General features: G+C 41.1%; 1 protein-coding gene across 5 annotated transcripts in view; it reads left to right on the top strand.

The window, feature by feature from the left end:
* Positions 1–14,498, top strand: part of mfng (MFNG O-fucosylpeptide 3-beta-N-acetylglucosaminyltransferase) — a 513,815-nt gene that overhangs the window by 13,755 nt on the left and 485,562 nt on the right. For 4 of the 5 annotated variants that reach the window (XR_012593375.1, XR_012593372.1, XR_012593373.1 and 1 more), the window contains exons 4-8: positions 282–435; positions 5,724–5,809; positions 7,276–7,441; positions 7,589–7,674; positions 11,165–11,747. Coding sequence is in view for 1 of the 5 variants with exons in the window: in XM_074630928.1 (XP_074487029.1) it covers positions 282–435; positions 5,724–5,809; positions 7,276–7,441; positions 7,589–7,674; positions 11,165–11,216 (544 nt within the window). In the remaining 4 variants the exon portion in view is untranslated. Of the gene's footprint in view, positions 1–281; positions 436–5,723; positions 5,810–7,275; positions 7,442–7,588; positions 7,675–11,164; positions 12,233–14,498 lie in introns of those variants that run through there. The other variant, XM_074630928.1, reaches the window with a different exon arrangement.

Genomic DNA, 14,498 nt, shown 5'->3' with positions numbered 1-14,498 from the left:
TTTGGGTTGAATTCTCTGATCTGACATCAAGATCTGAAACCCAGATAATTATAAAATATATTATAAAATTATTATTTATATTTTTTATTTTTTATAAATATATAAAAATATATTTTATTTTTATATATTATTAAATTATTATTATTATTATTATTATTATTATTATTATTATTATTATTATTATTATTATTATTATAAAATTATAAAATTATATAAATAAACACCTGGGTTATATTTTTAACGGTATCTTTTTTTCTGTTCTTCCCTCGGTGGCTCGTCAGGTGGTTTTGTCATGTGGACGATGATAACTACGTGAACCCGGAGGCCCTACTCTCCCTTCTGTCGGCCTTCCCCCAGGACGGCGACATCTACGTGGGCAAACCGAGCCTGGACAAGCCCATCACTGCTCACGAGCTGCTGGAGGGCAACGCCACGGTACCATGACGACCACAGTGTTTCTGTCATTTAAACCACACGGGAGCTTTTGGCTTTCTTACTGATATTTCAGAGCCATGGTCGGGGCCATAGATTCTAACTTAGTGATATTTCAGTTCATGGTCGGGGCCATAGATTCTAACTCACGGATATTTCAGAGCCGTGGTCGGGGCCATAGATTCTAACTTACTAATATTTCAGAGCCGTGGTCGGGGCCATAGATGCTAACTTATTGATATTTCAGAGCCGTGGTCGGGGCCATAGATTCTAACTTACTAATATTTCAGAGCCGTGGTCGGGGCCATAGATTCTAACTTACTAATATTTCAGAGCCGTGGTCGGGGCCATAGAGTCTAACTTACTGATATTCAGAGCCATGGTCGGGGCCATAGATTATAATTTACTGATATTCAGAGCCATGGTCGGGGCCATAGATGCTAACTTATTGATATTTCAGAGCCATGGTCGGGGCCATAGATTCTAACTTACTAATATTTCAGAGCCGTGGTCGGGGCCATAGATTCTAACTTACTAATATTTCAGAGCCGTGGTCGGGGCCATAGATTCTAACTTAGTGATATATCAGATCATGGTCGGGGCCATAGATTCTAACTTACTGATATTTCAGTAACAACATTACATTTTGGTCATTTTGCTAACAAGGATGATGGCATCCTCCTCACATCGCTTACAGGGATACCAGATATAGCAAATCATTTGCCTCAATGTTTCCCCAGAGCTTGTTCCCCAGGATTGGGAAAAGCCTCTGAAAACAGCATTTGCACCACAGCACACTAAAAGTCCTCTGAAACCCACACTAAATATAAGTTATGTGGACCGATAACTCTTTGAGGCAGGGTGACCCCTCTGAGATACATTGCTTTCTTTAACGCAACTCCGCAGATTTATGTTTTCTTGCCTTGTCCTTCTTTACCTCTTTTTTTCCATCTTGAATTCCTTCCTTCCTTCCGATAACTTATTTCTTCCATTCCACCTCGACAGACTCACTTGTTCATTTGCATTCTTTCTTCCTGCCTTCTTTTCTTTGTTTCCTTCGTTCTCTTTTCTGATGCTGTACTGTGGAAATAAATAGACTCTCAAATCAAACCAAAGTCCTTCCCTGTCGCTTGTGGACACTCACATTCCACCATTATCTTCTTCAAAGACAATGTATGAGAAATATCCAGCTAAGTATCATAGCATATCAGAAACAATCTTGACCTGTTGGCCAGTTTTCTGAAGTATTTTTAGATGTCCGTCAGTTGTTTCTCAAGAAATACGCTCCCGATTCTAAGTGTGTAACATCAACTAGAAGAAACACATCTCAATTTTATACACCGCAAGTCTATAATTCTTCTTTCCTTGCATGCCGGGTGAATCATAAACTCCACAGGTACCGTTCTTCATTAAATCTCCTACTTTCTGCGCTGTATGGGGGTAACAAAATAAAAGCTATACCCTGTTTTTCCTCTTCCATCTTCTTTTCATGTAGCACACTGAAAGCTAATATTGTTCATTGAGCGGACCCTTTGGCACTGTTGTTGCTAGAATCTGTGTGGATTTAACAAATTGCGCTTTAATTAAATTAGATTTTAAACTTCCAGATATGCAGTGCCATCCTGTCTCTACTACTACAGTTTAAGTAGATGTTATCATAACTGACAAGGAATGATGGATCTCTCGTTTTTGTTCTTTTGTTCTTCCTTCCCCTCTTTTCCATCCATCCGTGGTTCCTTCATTTTTACTTTCCTCTCTTTTTTGATGCTCCGTGGCTCCAGCGAGGACACTAATGAGCCGTAAAACAAAGCTGATGTCTCCTTATAATTGGTTTTGTGCCAAAAAAGCAGTCCAGCCAGGTTAACTGCTGCCAATCTAAATCCATACTGGACAAATTCCATACTTTATACACTTTCTAATTTCACTCTCATCAGCGCTGATGGGGCATGAGGGGAGGATGCTGTCAGGGATGAATGTATATATGTACAGTATGGATGGATGGATGAATGTATTGATGGATGGATGGATGGATGGAAGTAGAGGAAACGTGTAGCTCCGTGGCTTTTGTTCACATGGGAAGGATTTCCGGATCCAGGTGGATCAATGAGTGTTTAGTGTCTCGTTGGAGATATTGATTGGTGGTAAAACACGCACACATGCACATGCACATGCACATGCATACGCACACACACAATGTGGAAGACTCCCGGCGGGTTAGGAGGTCGTCAAAGCTGCAGGAGGTCGAGGTTGTTTTTGGATTACGCTTGCAGATATTCACAGGTGTGTGTGTGTGACAGTGTTCACATGCTTTACAGTAGAATTAATGCTCCTATTGAGTTAAAGTGCATCCTGATTCCAGCTCTCTGAATAGCATGCCATCCTCTCTCTCTCATTTCTTGGAATTACTCTCTCCATCTCTCTTGTGTAACATTCTCCACTCTGATTGCACCCATTTAAATAGATCTTTATGTATCTTCGCTTCTTAACTCTCTCTCTCTCTCTCTTCCTTTCCTCCTTCCTTCTGTTCCCATTGCTCTCTTTTCTTCCTATTTTTCATCATCTCCATCCTTCGCCGGGGTTGTGCGGGTGATGGAGCAAAAAAACAAAAACGAATGTCAAGCTTCCCCTCTCTGTCTCCTCCTGCTCTCGTTTTCTTTACATCTCACCGACTATCTTTGTCGATTTCCTGTCACTGTTGCGACGCTGAGGGGTGGATGAGAGAAGGAAGAAGGGAATGGAAAGGGAATGGAAAAAGGGAAAGGGTAGGAGAGGAAATAACTTTACAATAAAACAAAACCAGAAGGAATTGAAAGAGAATGAGCCAGAGGAAATACATGGTATAAGAAAAGGGAGGAAAGGAAATTAAAGGAATGGCCTTTAACACAAAAAGGAAGGAAATAGAAGAGGAAAAGGATGAGAAAGAAATCAAAATGAGGAGGATGAAAGGGAAGGAGGCAAACAATAAGGCAGGAAATGGGAAATGATAAAAATGTTAACAAAGGGAAAGTGAAGGAAAAGGAAATGGTGGAAGGGAAGAACACAGTGAAAGGAAATGTAAATAAATTAAAGGAAAATTGACGGAAAATAAGCAAACAGAAGAAATAAACACAGATAAGTCACTGAAAGAAAGGTTGTAAAGTTGAAGGACATGTTTGGACAGAATAAATGAAAGAGAAGGAAATAAAGGCATGAAGATACACAGCATAGCAGAGGGAAAGTCAAGGAAAGAAAACACTAATTTGTTCTGTAATTATAGCCTGCCCTAAATAATCTGACTGCTGCGACTACAACACACCTCAACAGTTCTTACTGCAGGAAATAAAACAACAAAACAACTGCATCTGCTTGAGAAACGGCCGAGCGGGCAGATAAAGACATGCAATTCATATCAGGTGGTTTAGAAAAGAACGAACAATCAATACAAAAAGTGTGAAGGGGAAAGCAGATAGGAGCGGGAAAGAAAAGCGTTGCACTTTATTATTTAGGGTCAGTGAGAGAAAAGCGCTCTTCTGTATTTCTTATCTATTTACAGACATTGTTTGTTTGTCAGAGCGAAAGATACTGCGTCACTTTGACGTGATAAACAGACACAAAAAGTTACTCTTGTCAAGCAAAAGAAGTACAAGAAAAAGCTCTTCAGTTGAAGGTCAGGCAGCTTTAATGACTCACAACCACTACATGTATACAGGGATGAGGTTCTTTAGTATAAACCTTAGTATGAAACCAATAGTATGTGAATTGCATACTATTTCCATTGAAGTATTACAGTATGCAAACACTGGACACTATGGCAGCATAAATATCCCACAATGCAATGTGGTAGTTACGACAATGTTCACAAAAGACGTTGACGGACATCTCTGTGACGTCAGTAATGCTTCAGTTTAAGTAAGATTTCACTTTGCTAGGTGTAATTTATATATTTTAAATGAAATCCAGACTTTATGATTCTCACAAATCAGTGTTTATGGACATGAGGTTGGTCACCATGGTTACGCATCTCCAACTTGCAAGAAGGCTCTCAGGAAGTGACGTGGTAATAACAGCTCAGTGCGTCTGAAATGATGCATACTGCCCTTTATTTACACAAAAGTATGTTGAACGATGGTACACATATCGGGTATGTAGCGCATAAATGCGATTTCGGACGCAGCCAGGGTTTTTCGAGGGTTCTTTGTAAGACTAAGGGTTCCTTTAAAGGGACTATTTGTAACTTTCAGAAATGATTGTTAACAGCGACACCTGTGGGCGTTAAGTCAACGAAAGTCAGCGTCGGGCTCGCGCCTGCTCGCTCTAAATAGACATGAACGAGCATCGCTCAACACAGTGAGGCGACACACGTCAGCTAAAAGCACAATATCACTCTATATTTCAGCTGATTGGCAGTAATGTTAGCTGACCAGACGAAGGTCTCTCCATGAATCAGTGCTGATCCTAGTGCTGGCTTTTCCTGCCTCAGCCTTCGAGGCTGAAGCAGGAAAGATGGGTCGGTGCCGGGGTTGAAGCAGGAAGAGAAACGTTATCGCCTCCTGACTGCGCCCGCAGGGAGACACCGGCACCCGGTCGTAGACGATAACGTTACTCGCTGCGGAGCCCCGTCACTTCACAAGACACGGGAAACCTCTGTTGGTCTGGAGGAGCTGCAGCAGTTATTTCTGCACAAACGTCCACTGAACATTCACTAGATATTCTCAGAGCTAAACTACCTCTTCTGCAGTTTGTAGTGAGCACGCATGCACGCGTAGAGGTGGAGTGAAACAACAAGAACACGCGCGGTGTGTGAGCGAAGGCAAGCAGGCAGTGGAGCAGAGACTCCGGCCACACACGAGCGCGCATGGGATTCCGACCCGGTAGATTAATACGTGTAAAAACTTACAAACAGTCCCTTAAAGAACCCTTTTCATTCAAAGGGTTCTCCTATGTGGACAAGCTGAAGAACCCTGTATGGTTTCTAGTTAGCACCTTTATTTCTGTGTAGATATAAGAATCATTCAAATTAGCTGAAAGAAATTTACACTTTTCAACTTTTCACTGACCGTAGGATCAACAAATGTAAAGCTGCGTTGGTGTAGGAGTGGTTCTACAGGTTCAGGTGGTAAAATGAAGAACAGTCACATTGCACAACAGTTCATACTTTTTTTACAACTCTGAAAAGTCGTCAAAGCAGCAATGATTTGGTCACTGTTTGCAACACGTTTTGTATGAAAACAGCAGTATGTATTTCTGTTTCTCTGACAGTGGCTGCATATATGTATCTGATAATATCGGTGTGGGTGTGTTTTGTCTCTCAGAGGGAAGTGCGGTTCTGGTTCGCTACAGGAGGAGCAGGATTCTGTCTGAGTCGGCGGCTGGCGGAGAAGATGGCTCCGTGGGCCAGGTATTTACCAACTGATGCTCCCTGCACGTGTGTGTGTCTTCATAGGGACCAAATTAATCCAGATTAATCAAAGTCAGAGTCAATAAAAACAAATGTGGCATGCAAGGAAAAACAACTTGAAGAGACTTCAGGTAATCCATCACATTTAATTGCCCCTTATTTTTTTTGTCAAAATGATGTAATGCTCAGTAATGCAGCAGAGACGCCATCATTTGAGATTTGAGAGCCTTTGAGACACTAAAAAAAATAAATAGATGTCATACAACACATAATGTGATTTTGATGCACTCTTGTAAGTTTGGTGGCAAACTCTCACACTTTCCTGCAAACACTTGAATGCACCAACATTTTCAAAAAAGCCTCTCTTTCCCCAGCAGCATATCTTAAATAACCCCAAAAAATAGAGCTGACTAAATGTTCACAGTGATGAATCACCAATCTAAAGTAAGTTTCAGGTCTCTGCAAGTTTGTATTTATACTGCTCTCAAAGAGCTGAGACTAATGGCTGCCCAGGGCTAGAAGGTAGGGAATCAATCTAAGAATTTACGATGTTCTTTGCAAAAAGGTCAGCAGTATAGTACATGCAATAAGCAGTTAATGGGCCAAAACATGCAAAATCTGCAACATTATCCTTTTAGGGTGAAAGTTGGGGAGTTCATAGTTTTTATTTTTTTAAAATGTCTCCTCTCATAACCAGAAAAATAAATAATATAAAGGGACTGTTTGTAACTTCTTACACGTATAAATCATTGTGGGCCGGTGTCCCATGCGCGCTGTTCAGACTCAGACTCCAACACAAACTACACAGAAACACCAAAACCTCTTGGTTGTTTCTAGTGAAGTCCGTCTGTTAAACAGTGTTGGCCGCGGTCGGAGGACCAGAGACCGTAGCTTTGGTCTCCAGGGCCGGAGTCTCTGCTGTACTCTGCTCCTCTGCCTGCCTTCACTCACAGATCGCGCTTGTTCTCTCTCTCTCGCTCCACCTCTCACGTGCATATGCGCACACTCCACACTGCAGAAGAGTTAGTTTAGCTCTGAGAATATCTAGTGAATGTTCAGTGGATGTTTGTGCAGAAATAACTGCTGCAGCTCCTCCAGACCAACAGAGGTTTCCCGTGTCTTGTGAAGTGACGGGGCTCCGCAGAGAGAAACGTTATCGCTAACATTACTGCCAAGCAGCTGAAATATAGAGTGATATTGTGCTTTTAGCTGACGTGTGTCGCCTCACTGTGTTGAGCGATGCTCGTTCATGTCTATGTAGAGCGAGCACAAGCGCGAGCAACAGGACGATGACTTTCGTTGACTTAACGGCCACAGGTGTCGCTGTTAACAAGACATTTCTGATTCTTACATAGAGTCCCTTTAAAGGCACAATGTGTGAATATACAAAAAAAAGCATGTCTTTAGTCTTCTGTATTTTTTGTCAAATGTAAATCAGCAGTAATTAAAGTGTGTGTGTGTTTCAGCGGCTCCAGGTTCGAGCAGACGTCGGCGACGATCCGTCTCCCTGACGACTGTACGGTGGGCTTCATCGTGGAGAAGAGGCTGGGCATCTCCATGGTCCACTGTCCTTTATTCCACTCCCACCTGGAGAACCTGCTGCTCGTCAGCCACAGAAGCATCCCACACCAGGTAGTGACCCCCCCCCCCCCCCCCCCCCCCCTCACACACACACACACACACACACACACACACACACACACACACACACACACACACACAGTGCAGATGCAGTTCTTTTTACAGTTGTGTGTGTGTGTGTTTTCTCCACTACTGTAGGTGACTCTGAGCTATGGGATGTTTGAGAACAAGATGAACAGCATCGAGGTGAAAGGAAGCTTCTCGAAGGAGGAAGACCCCTCCAGGTATGTCTGTCGCTCCACGAACTCATGAATCAGGAGATAAGAGCAACGAGTCTCAGCCCTCATCATTCTGTGTCGTGTCTTTGATACTCAACCTTCAGTCAGCAACTGTATCACATCTCTTTTTGTTGGTGTACACAGATGTGTGGGCTGGGACGATATGCTTATCTCCTGATTCAATATGTATTGTGATTTTTAAGTACTGCGATTATTGACCCGGCTGCCAGAATTTTTTTTGCCATTGGACGTTTCTGCAAACCACGGATACGTTGAATAGTGATGTTTATGAACCAAAGATATGTTTCATATCAGCCTCGTATCACGCTTGCAGAAACAAACAATGCCACGTGGTTAACGTTATGAAACGATCGGTTATGTTCAGGCAACAGAACTACGTGGTTAAGCCCCTCCCCTCGGGGCTCCTTCAAAGGCACCGCCCCCCCCACACACATGCACGAGCACCGCCGCATCGTAACTACTTCACAGACACAGAGCGGAGAGAGGACCTCAACTCAACAACGCTACCTCATGACAAGTAACCATACTACTACAGAGCTACTGCAGGGCTGAGTTTTCTCTTCCATTCTCCAGGAAGCGTGCGGCGGCGAGGCATTTTGAGTTCAGGCTGGTGAACGCCAAGGGTAGAGTACGAGCAGGGAGGCATCTGATTGGTTCTTTCCAAGCGGACCGCGAGGCAGTGATTGGTAGACGTTTTTACAGGATTACAGCAGCTACAGATGACGGCTCTTTTCCGGTCCTTTTTCAGAGCTCATCAGTAATGGATCACTGTCGGGGTGTAAAGACCATTTCAACCAATATAACAAATACTGGATAACATCCTTAACCCTGCCTTTAAACAGGAATTAAAATTCAAGCAAATAATGTCTATAGTATTTAAATATAGAATTGAATTTATTGGATTTATTTGAATCAGTATTGACCCGATATCTGATCCGGTATTGGTATCGGTGCATCTCTAGTTTGTCCTTTTGGGTGGTGCTAACATAAAAATGGCATTATGGACATTATTTCACAAACCAAAGGATCAAAAGAAATTTTTAACGTGATGTTTGTGCTATAAAAAACATTTTATTGTGTAAATAAAATGAATAAAACTACCCTGGGGGACCACGATTATACTCTATTTCATATCATATAGACGAAGAGTTGTTGTTTTATCTTACTGTGGACCAAAAACTGAAACTGCGATGTGGACTAAAAATAGATACAACTTTGTTCCAAATCTTGAGTGTCTAAATGCAATAGTTCATCTTTATGGCAAGGTGCTTGTTAACTACAAACTACTTTACTTTTAGAAATCCCCAGCGCTCAGTTTAGCTGCTCAGATGATCCGACCCGAAGACGTGACACCCCCGTAGCTCCGGTTAATTTTGTTCTCTGTTCAGCCAGAGATAAAAGCAATTTGATGTAACACAACAGACGTGTTTGTCTTTCCCAGTCCTCGCCATCACCCAGCTGTAAGAACATATCACCGCAAGCGCTCCACAGTGAGCTCTCTCCGTTTGTGTCTATCCACCGGTGCCACACAGAGTCACGCTCAACATCGCTGCAGCTTTAAAAGAGCAGGTCAAATGTTCATCCGCCTGCACGAGCAAAAGTCGGTCGGGTTTCTAAACAGAACCTTTCCTTCATGTCTTATTATCCTCTGTTTACCCAGGTATATCCGTGGAAATTAAGTTTGTCTTCCCAAAGAAATGAGAAATATGATTTGCAAACAGCATCACCAAGCGGGTTCAGAGAAAGAATACAAATCTTGTAATATGAAAATGCAATGAATAACAAATTATAAGAAAAGTTGAACAAACTTGGTCACTTTGATCACCAACTTACATAAAATACACTGGTGCATTGACACCCAGTTGTTCTCATTCCAAGGGTGTAAAAAACGACGCTTTGTCACTATCGTCGACGTTTGATATTGCTGCACAAGGTGCCCTTTCACGGCGGTTTGAGGACACCGGGCTTTCCATGAACTACAATGTAAACCTATCCGCGGCAACAGTAAATGCACATGGAAAATGCTGTGGTGATGTAGTTTAAAGAGCGAAAAGAGGTGGATGGGTCCAACAAACACAGGGCTTTCATCCAGGAGACCGCTGTTTGTGTCCAGAGCGTTACAGCTCACTTTCACTTTACAACCAGCTGATCGTTTCTGTCCCTTCTTCACAACGTCCAGTCACATTTGCACTGTAAAAACGTACCAATTTTTAGATAAGACAAGATAAGATAAGATAGAACTTTATTAATCCCGAAGGATATTCTTGTGCCAGAGATTGCTCAAAATTACAACAAGTTCAAGTGTATAAAATAAAAAGTACTATTTCTATCACCAGTGCCTAATAAAATAACAATTAATAAGATAAGTAAAATAAAAAAGGTAAAGTAAGCTAAATAAAACAGAAAAGGACGTTATATTGCATATGATGAGACATGAAGTAATATTGCACATGTTGGACATTAATATTGCACACAATGAACAGTGATATTGCACATGAGAATGGAAAAAGTAGTATTGCACATGATATTGATATTATTGTTGTTGTCAGTGTCCGGTGTTTTCAGTTGTCCTTCCTGCAGAAGGAGGACGAGTTAAGTTAAGTACAACCATGTTGTTTTTTCCTAAACCTAAGCAAGTGTTTTTGTTTAATTCATAACATAAAGCACTTGTTTACTGCGACCGGAAAGTGACGCCAAGGGCTCGTTAAGCATGTGTTTAGTGCTGTTGAGGGGTCTGACAAGGTGCCAGTATGCGACGAGTTGGGGCGGTAATGCGTTGTGACACCGCGTTACGAACTTGCCAACATTTTTTTCCAAGAATTGTCATGTGATTTTGAAGATATAGTAGCCTATAATATTGTGAAAACATCAACCTATATTACCTCATTATTATAATCAGGTTATTAACCCATTAATGTCACCATATTATCATTTTCTTTTAATCCAAGTATTGCACTGATATAACAATTTTATCGTTAGCAGGTTACCATATTGTTACCAAAATATTACAATGCCATTACTAAATAGTTTTGCCTGGTTGCCATCTGCTATGTGTCTTCTATGTGTTTCCTCTTTATTTTTGCCCTCTTTATTACCCTGTTACATAAGTTTCAGTCTAATATTACCCAGCAATACCCATTGTTAATACCTGGTTTGGCAATTACATGGGATTATATAATTATTACCTCTTTATTATTAAACCATTTCCCCACTATTACCACATTACAGAGCTGTACTGTAAAATTCAACCCTGTTTTGCTAAGTTAAATAATTACAGTGTAATAAAATATATTTTCACATACCCAACCAACGTTATACAATACAGTAAGTATTAGACAATATGCTAACCAATATATTAATATTTAAACTGTATAAAACTTGGTGACCAACATATTCCAAACATCACTAACAGCGAGAAAGCTTTTAATATCAAACTTTCCTCTGAGGTATTATTAATCTCTTCTGTCCTCTACAGGTTTAAGACAGTCCAATGCATGCTGTATCCTTTCACCAGCTGGTGTCCTTGAACTTCTCAGAGAAGACGACAACTTCCAAACCCACACGGGACAAAAGACTGCTGGATGAAGTACTTTTCCTGGGTATTGTCTAAATGCTGAGAAAAACTGGTGGATTTTATTTTTCCATGGAGCAATTTGAGATGCAGACAACAGAACTGGAAATTGAGGAAGTAAAAGAGAAGCCTCGGACAACAGAGGACTCAACAATACAAATCTGGTTTCTCTGTACCTGCTCAGATGGACACTCATGGACTCAGAAAACAGGATATCAACAGGATCTTAACTATGAACTGAGGAAGGTTTTCTCTTCTTCATCGGTGTGTTACAAGCCACCCGATTCGCCTGTTATCAGGCTATGAAATAGGCGTTATCAGTCGTTATAAGCACCATGGATGTGGGTCAATAGGGGCTTACTACACCTACTACGTTGTGAAAGTGAAATTTAAAAGCAACACGTTCTAACATGTAAAACTGAATTAAACTACTGCAACAAAACCACAACTTCTTTAGGTTTAGGCAACAAAACTACAACTTCTTTAGGTTTAAGCAGCAAAACTACAACTTTAGGTTTAAGCAAAAAAATCACAACTACTTTAGGTTTAGGCAAAACGAAACAGTTAAGTTTTGGTAAAAACATTGTGTTTTGGGTTAAAATAACTACGAACACAAAGACAACTACACATTGTTGGTTGTTCTTTTTATTCTTTCTTTCAGTGATCTACCATGTGAATATATGATAAAACCTACTAGTGGGTGTAGTAGGCCCCTACTGACGCACATCTATGGGGCTTATAGCGACTGATAACGCCTATTTAATAGCCTGATAACTAATAATCGGCTAACTCACATGAAGACAAATGTGATTTTTTTGTGTCTTTACGACTTGTTGTTTTGGTTTGTTTGGAGGATTTTATCTGAAGCACTTAAGAGGCAGCACTGGAACTTTTTATTGAGTTGTTTTGTCTCGAAAAATAAACATGAAATTGTACATATTTAAAAAATAAATTTACACAAATTTCTATGGACATTGATTTGATTACATTTTGATTTATTGATGTTGATGATGATTTGAACAGCACACAGTCTGCACCTTACGTACCTTCAGGATGTGCGGAGGTGGAAGTTGCTTTTATTTGAGTTTTTATTGATTTGTTGTGTGTGGCCTTGTGTGTGTTTGTCTGGTGTTATGAAGGGGACGGTGTCCTTGTGCCTATGAAGTCTGCACACAATGAACCATTCTGACGTACATCTCCCTCCTCATCCCAACCTCCGGTCCTCCCTCCCTCCTTTTTCTCACTTCCTCCCGTCTTACCGCCACCCCTCCATCTGTCTCTCTGTTTACTCAGTCTTGTCCATAATCGCTGTGCCGGCTCCTCCAAGGCCGTGGCTGAAAGTAATATGAAGGTCCACTCATCCCTCAGTTGCATTCATTTTTCACCTCGAATTAAAAACAACAACAACAACAACAAACCACTGAACGAGGGAAGAAGATCACAACTGTCATGCTTGAAACCTGCTCCCCATCACGCCATAACCTTGGCAGCGTTAGTGCTGCTCCTACTGAGTGAGCAGGATCAGAAGTAATGGTTCTTTTGGGAGACGGAGGATGTCAAACATTGGGCCTTTTCAGCTCCATGACAACAGAAGTAAATAAAGTTAGACTTATTCGTGTGATCACAAACATTTTTAAAGTAGATGATGACTTAAACTACCCAGAGTCTGCTCAATAATGTCAGGAAACCTGCTCCTCACCAAACTAGCTCACATTTGCGGGCAAAATCTCATCGAGCCGGACAGATCAGGGCCAAGGCGGGAATACAAATCTCACAATGCCATCTCACACTGTGCTGCCGGCGACCCCGTAGGTATAGCTTGTTTGCTGTGAATTGAGATGTGATGAATACAGATACGCTGCTGAATGTGTCTGGGCCTGACCTTGTGTGAAGTGGTTGAGAATGTGCAGGAATGACTGTGTGGCTCTGACAATGTCTCCACCACCACGAGAATACTGAGACCCATCATGTAGAGTAAATAACACGAGGGCTTGAATGCGAAGCCGATTCACTGCGGCGGTTACAGAATGAACTGTTTTTATATTCATACTTTTCAAAGTGGAAAGATGATAAGCAGTGAAGATTTGTTGCTGTGTGGAATATTTGGAGGACGTGTTTTCATCCAAATTGCTTTAAACAACTGTGACGACCCCGCCTCTTTTGGCTGCTTGTCTTTGTGCTTTGTGTTGCAGATACCAGGGCTACGGTCGAAATGTCACAAGATTACGTCCCAACTTCTTTTCCTAACCAATTTTCCTTGACCTCGATGGAAAACGTCATGAGGTCAAGGAAAGATGAGAAGGAGAATTCAGAAGGACTAAGGAAAAGACAACCTCGGTGTTACGACAATCCAACTGCTCTTTCACTAGGCTCTGTAATTATGATGCGACGGCGGCTGTTAGTGACGCGGGTCTGACGTGGTGAAACTACAATGTTCTGAAGACGGACTACAAAAGGCTCTGAATCCCCACGTGTGTTCTTAAATATCTCTTTCAGTGACAGACCGTTTCACCTTCGGTGTTTGAAAGAGAGATACAACAAGTCCTCCTGCTGCTGTAACACTCTATCAACATATAAAAAAAGATCATCTGACCTAACGTGGACAACCGGTGAAAAATATCACTTCATTACCAAGGTTGGACCTGAAATAAACAAAGGAATATATGATAAATATTGAGTTAATTGTTTGAGTTATGGAGAAGGTGTAGCATCATATACTTCTTCAAACTTCTTTTCGGACATGTGATATTTATTTATGTTGATTGTTTACGGTTCATTTTATTTGTTATTCTTGTTTTGTTTTTTACCTACGTATTTGTTACATGTTTGAAATACATAATTAATTAAAAATAAAGTGAAACGAAATGGTTGTCACTGTCTACTCATATTAAACATAAATCCCAATTAGTGTATGAGCGTATGAAAATAATATGCAAGATAAGCGAGTACAGTGAATTATACTAAAATAGTGAATTTAATTGAATTTCTTCCCTCATTTGGGATGCCCCTATGGATGGATGGATGGATGGTGCCCTCTTGATTAAGCCGATGCCGCGGGCCGGCTCTGTCTTTTATTTCTTTATTTCCCTGTTAGTAAGCAGGATTTCAGAGGAATGGACGCTTGTTCCAACGTAAAAATCTTAAAGCTGCAGATTTTTGGGGAAAATCTTACATGATAGCAAAAAAAGGTTACGGCTTACAGCAACCTGATATCATGTCAAAGCGTTTAATAGACACG

The sequence above is a fragment of the Sebastes fasciatus genome, chromosome 3 (assembly GCF_043250625.1).
Source record: "Sebastes fasciatus isolate fSebFas1 chromosome 3, fSebFas1.pri, whole genome shotgun sequence".
Lineage (NCBI taxonomy): Eukaryota > Metazoa > Chordata > Actinopteri > Perciformes > Sebastidae > Sebastes > Sebastes fasciatus.
The sequence above is the reverse complement of the archived record's forward strand: the minus strand, read 5'-3'. Positions and strand labels throughout refer to the sequence as shown.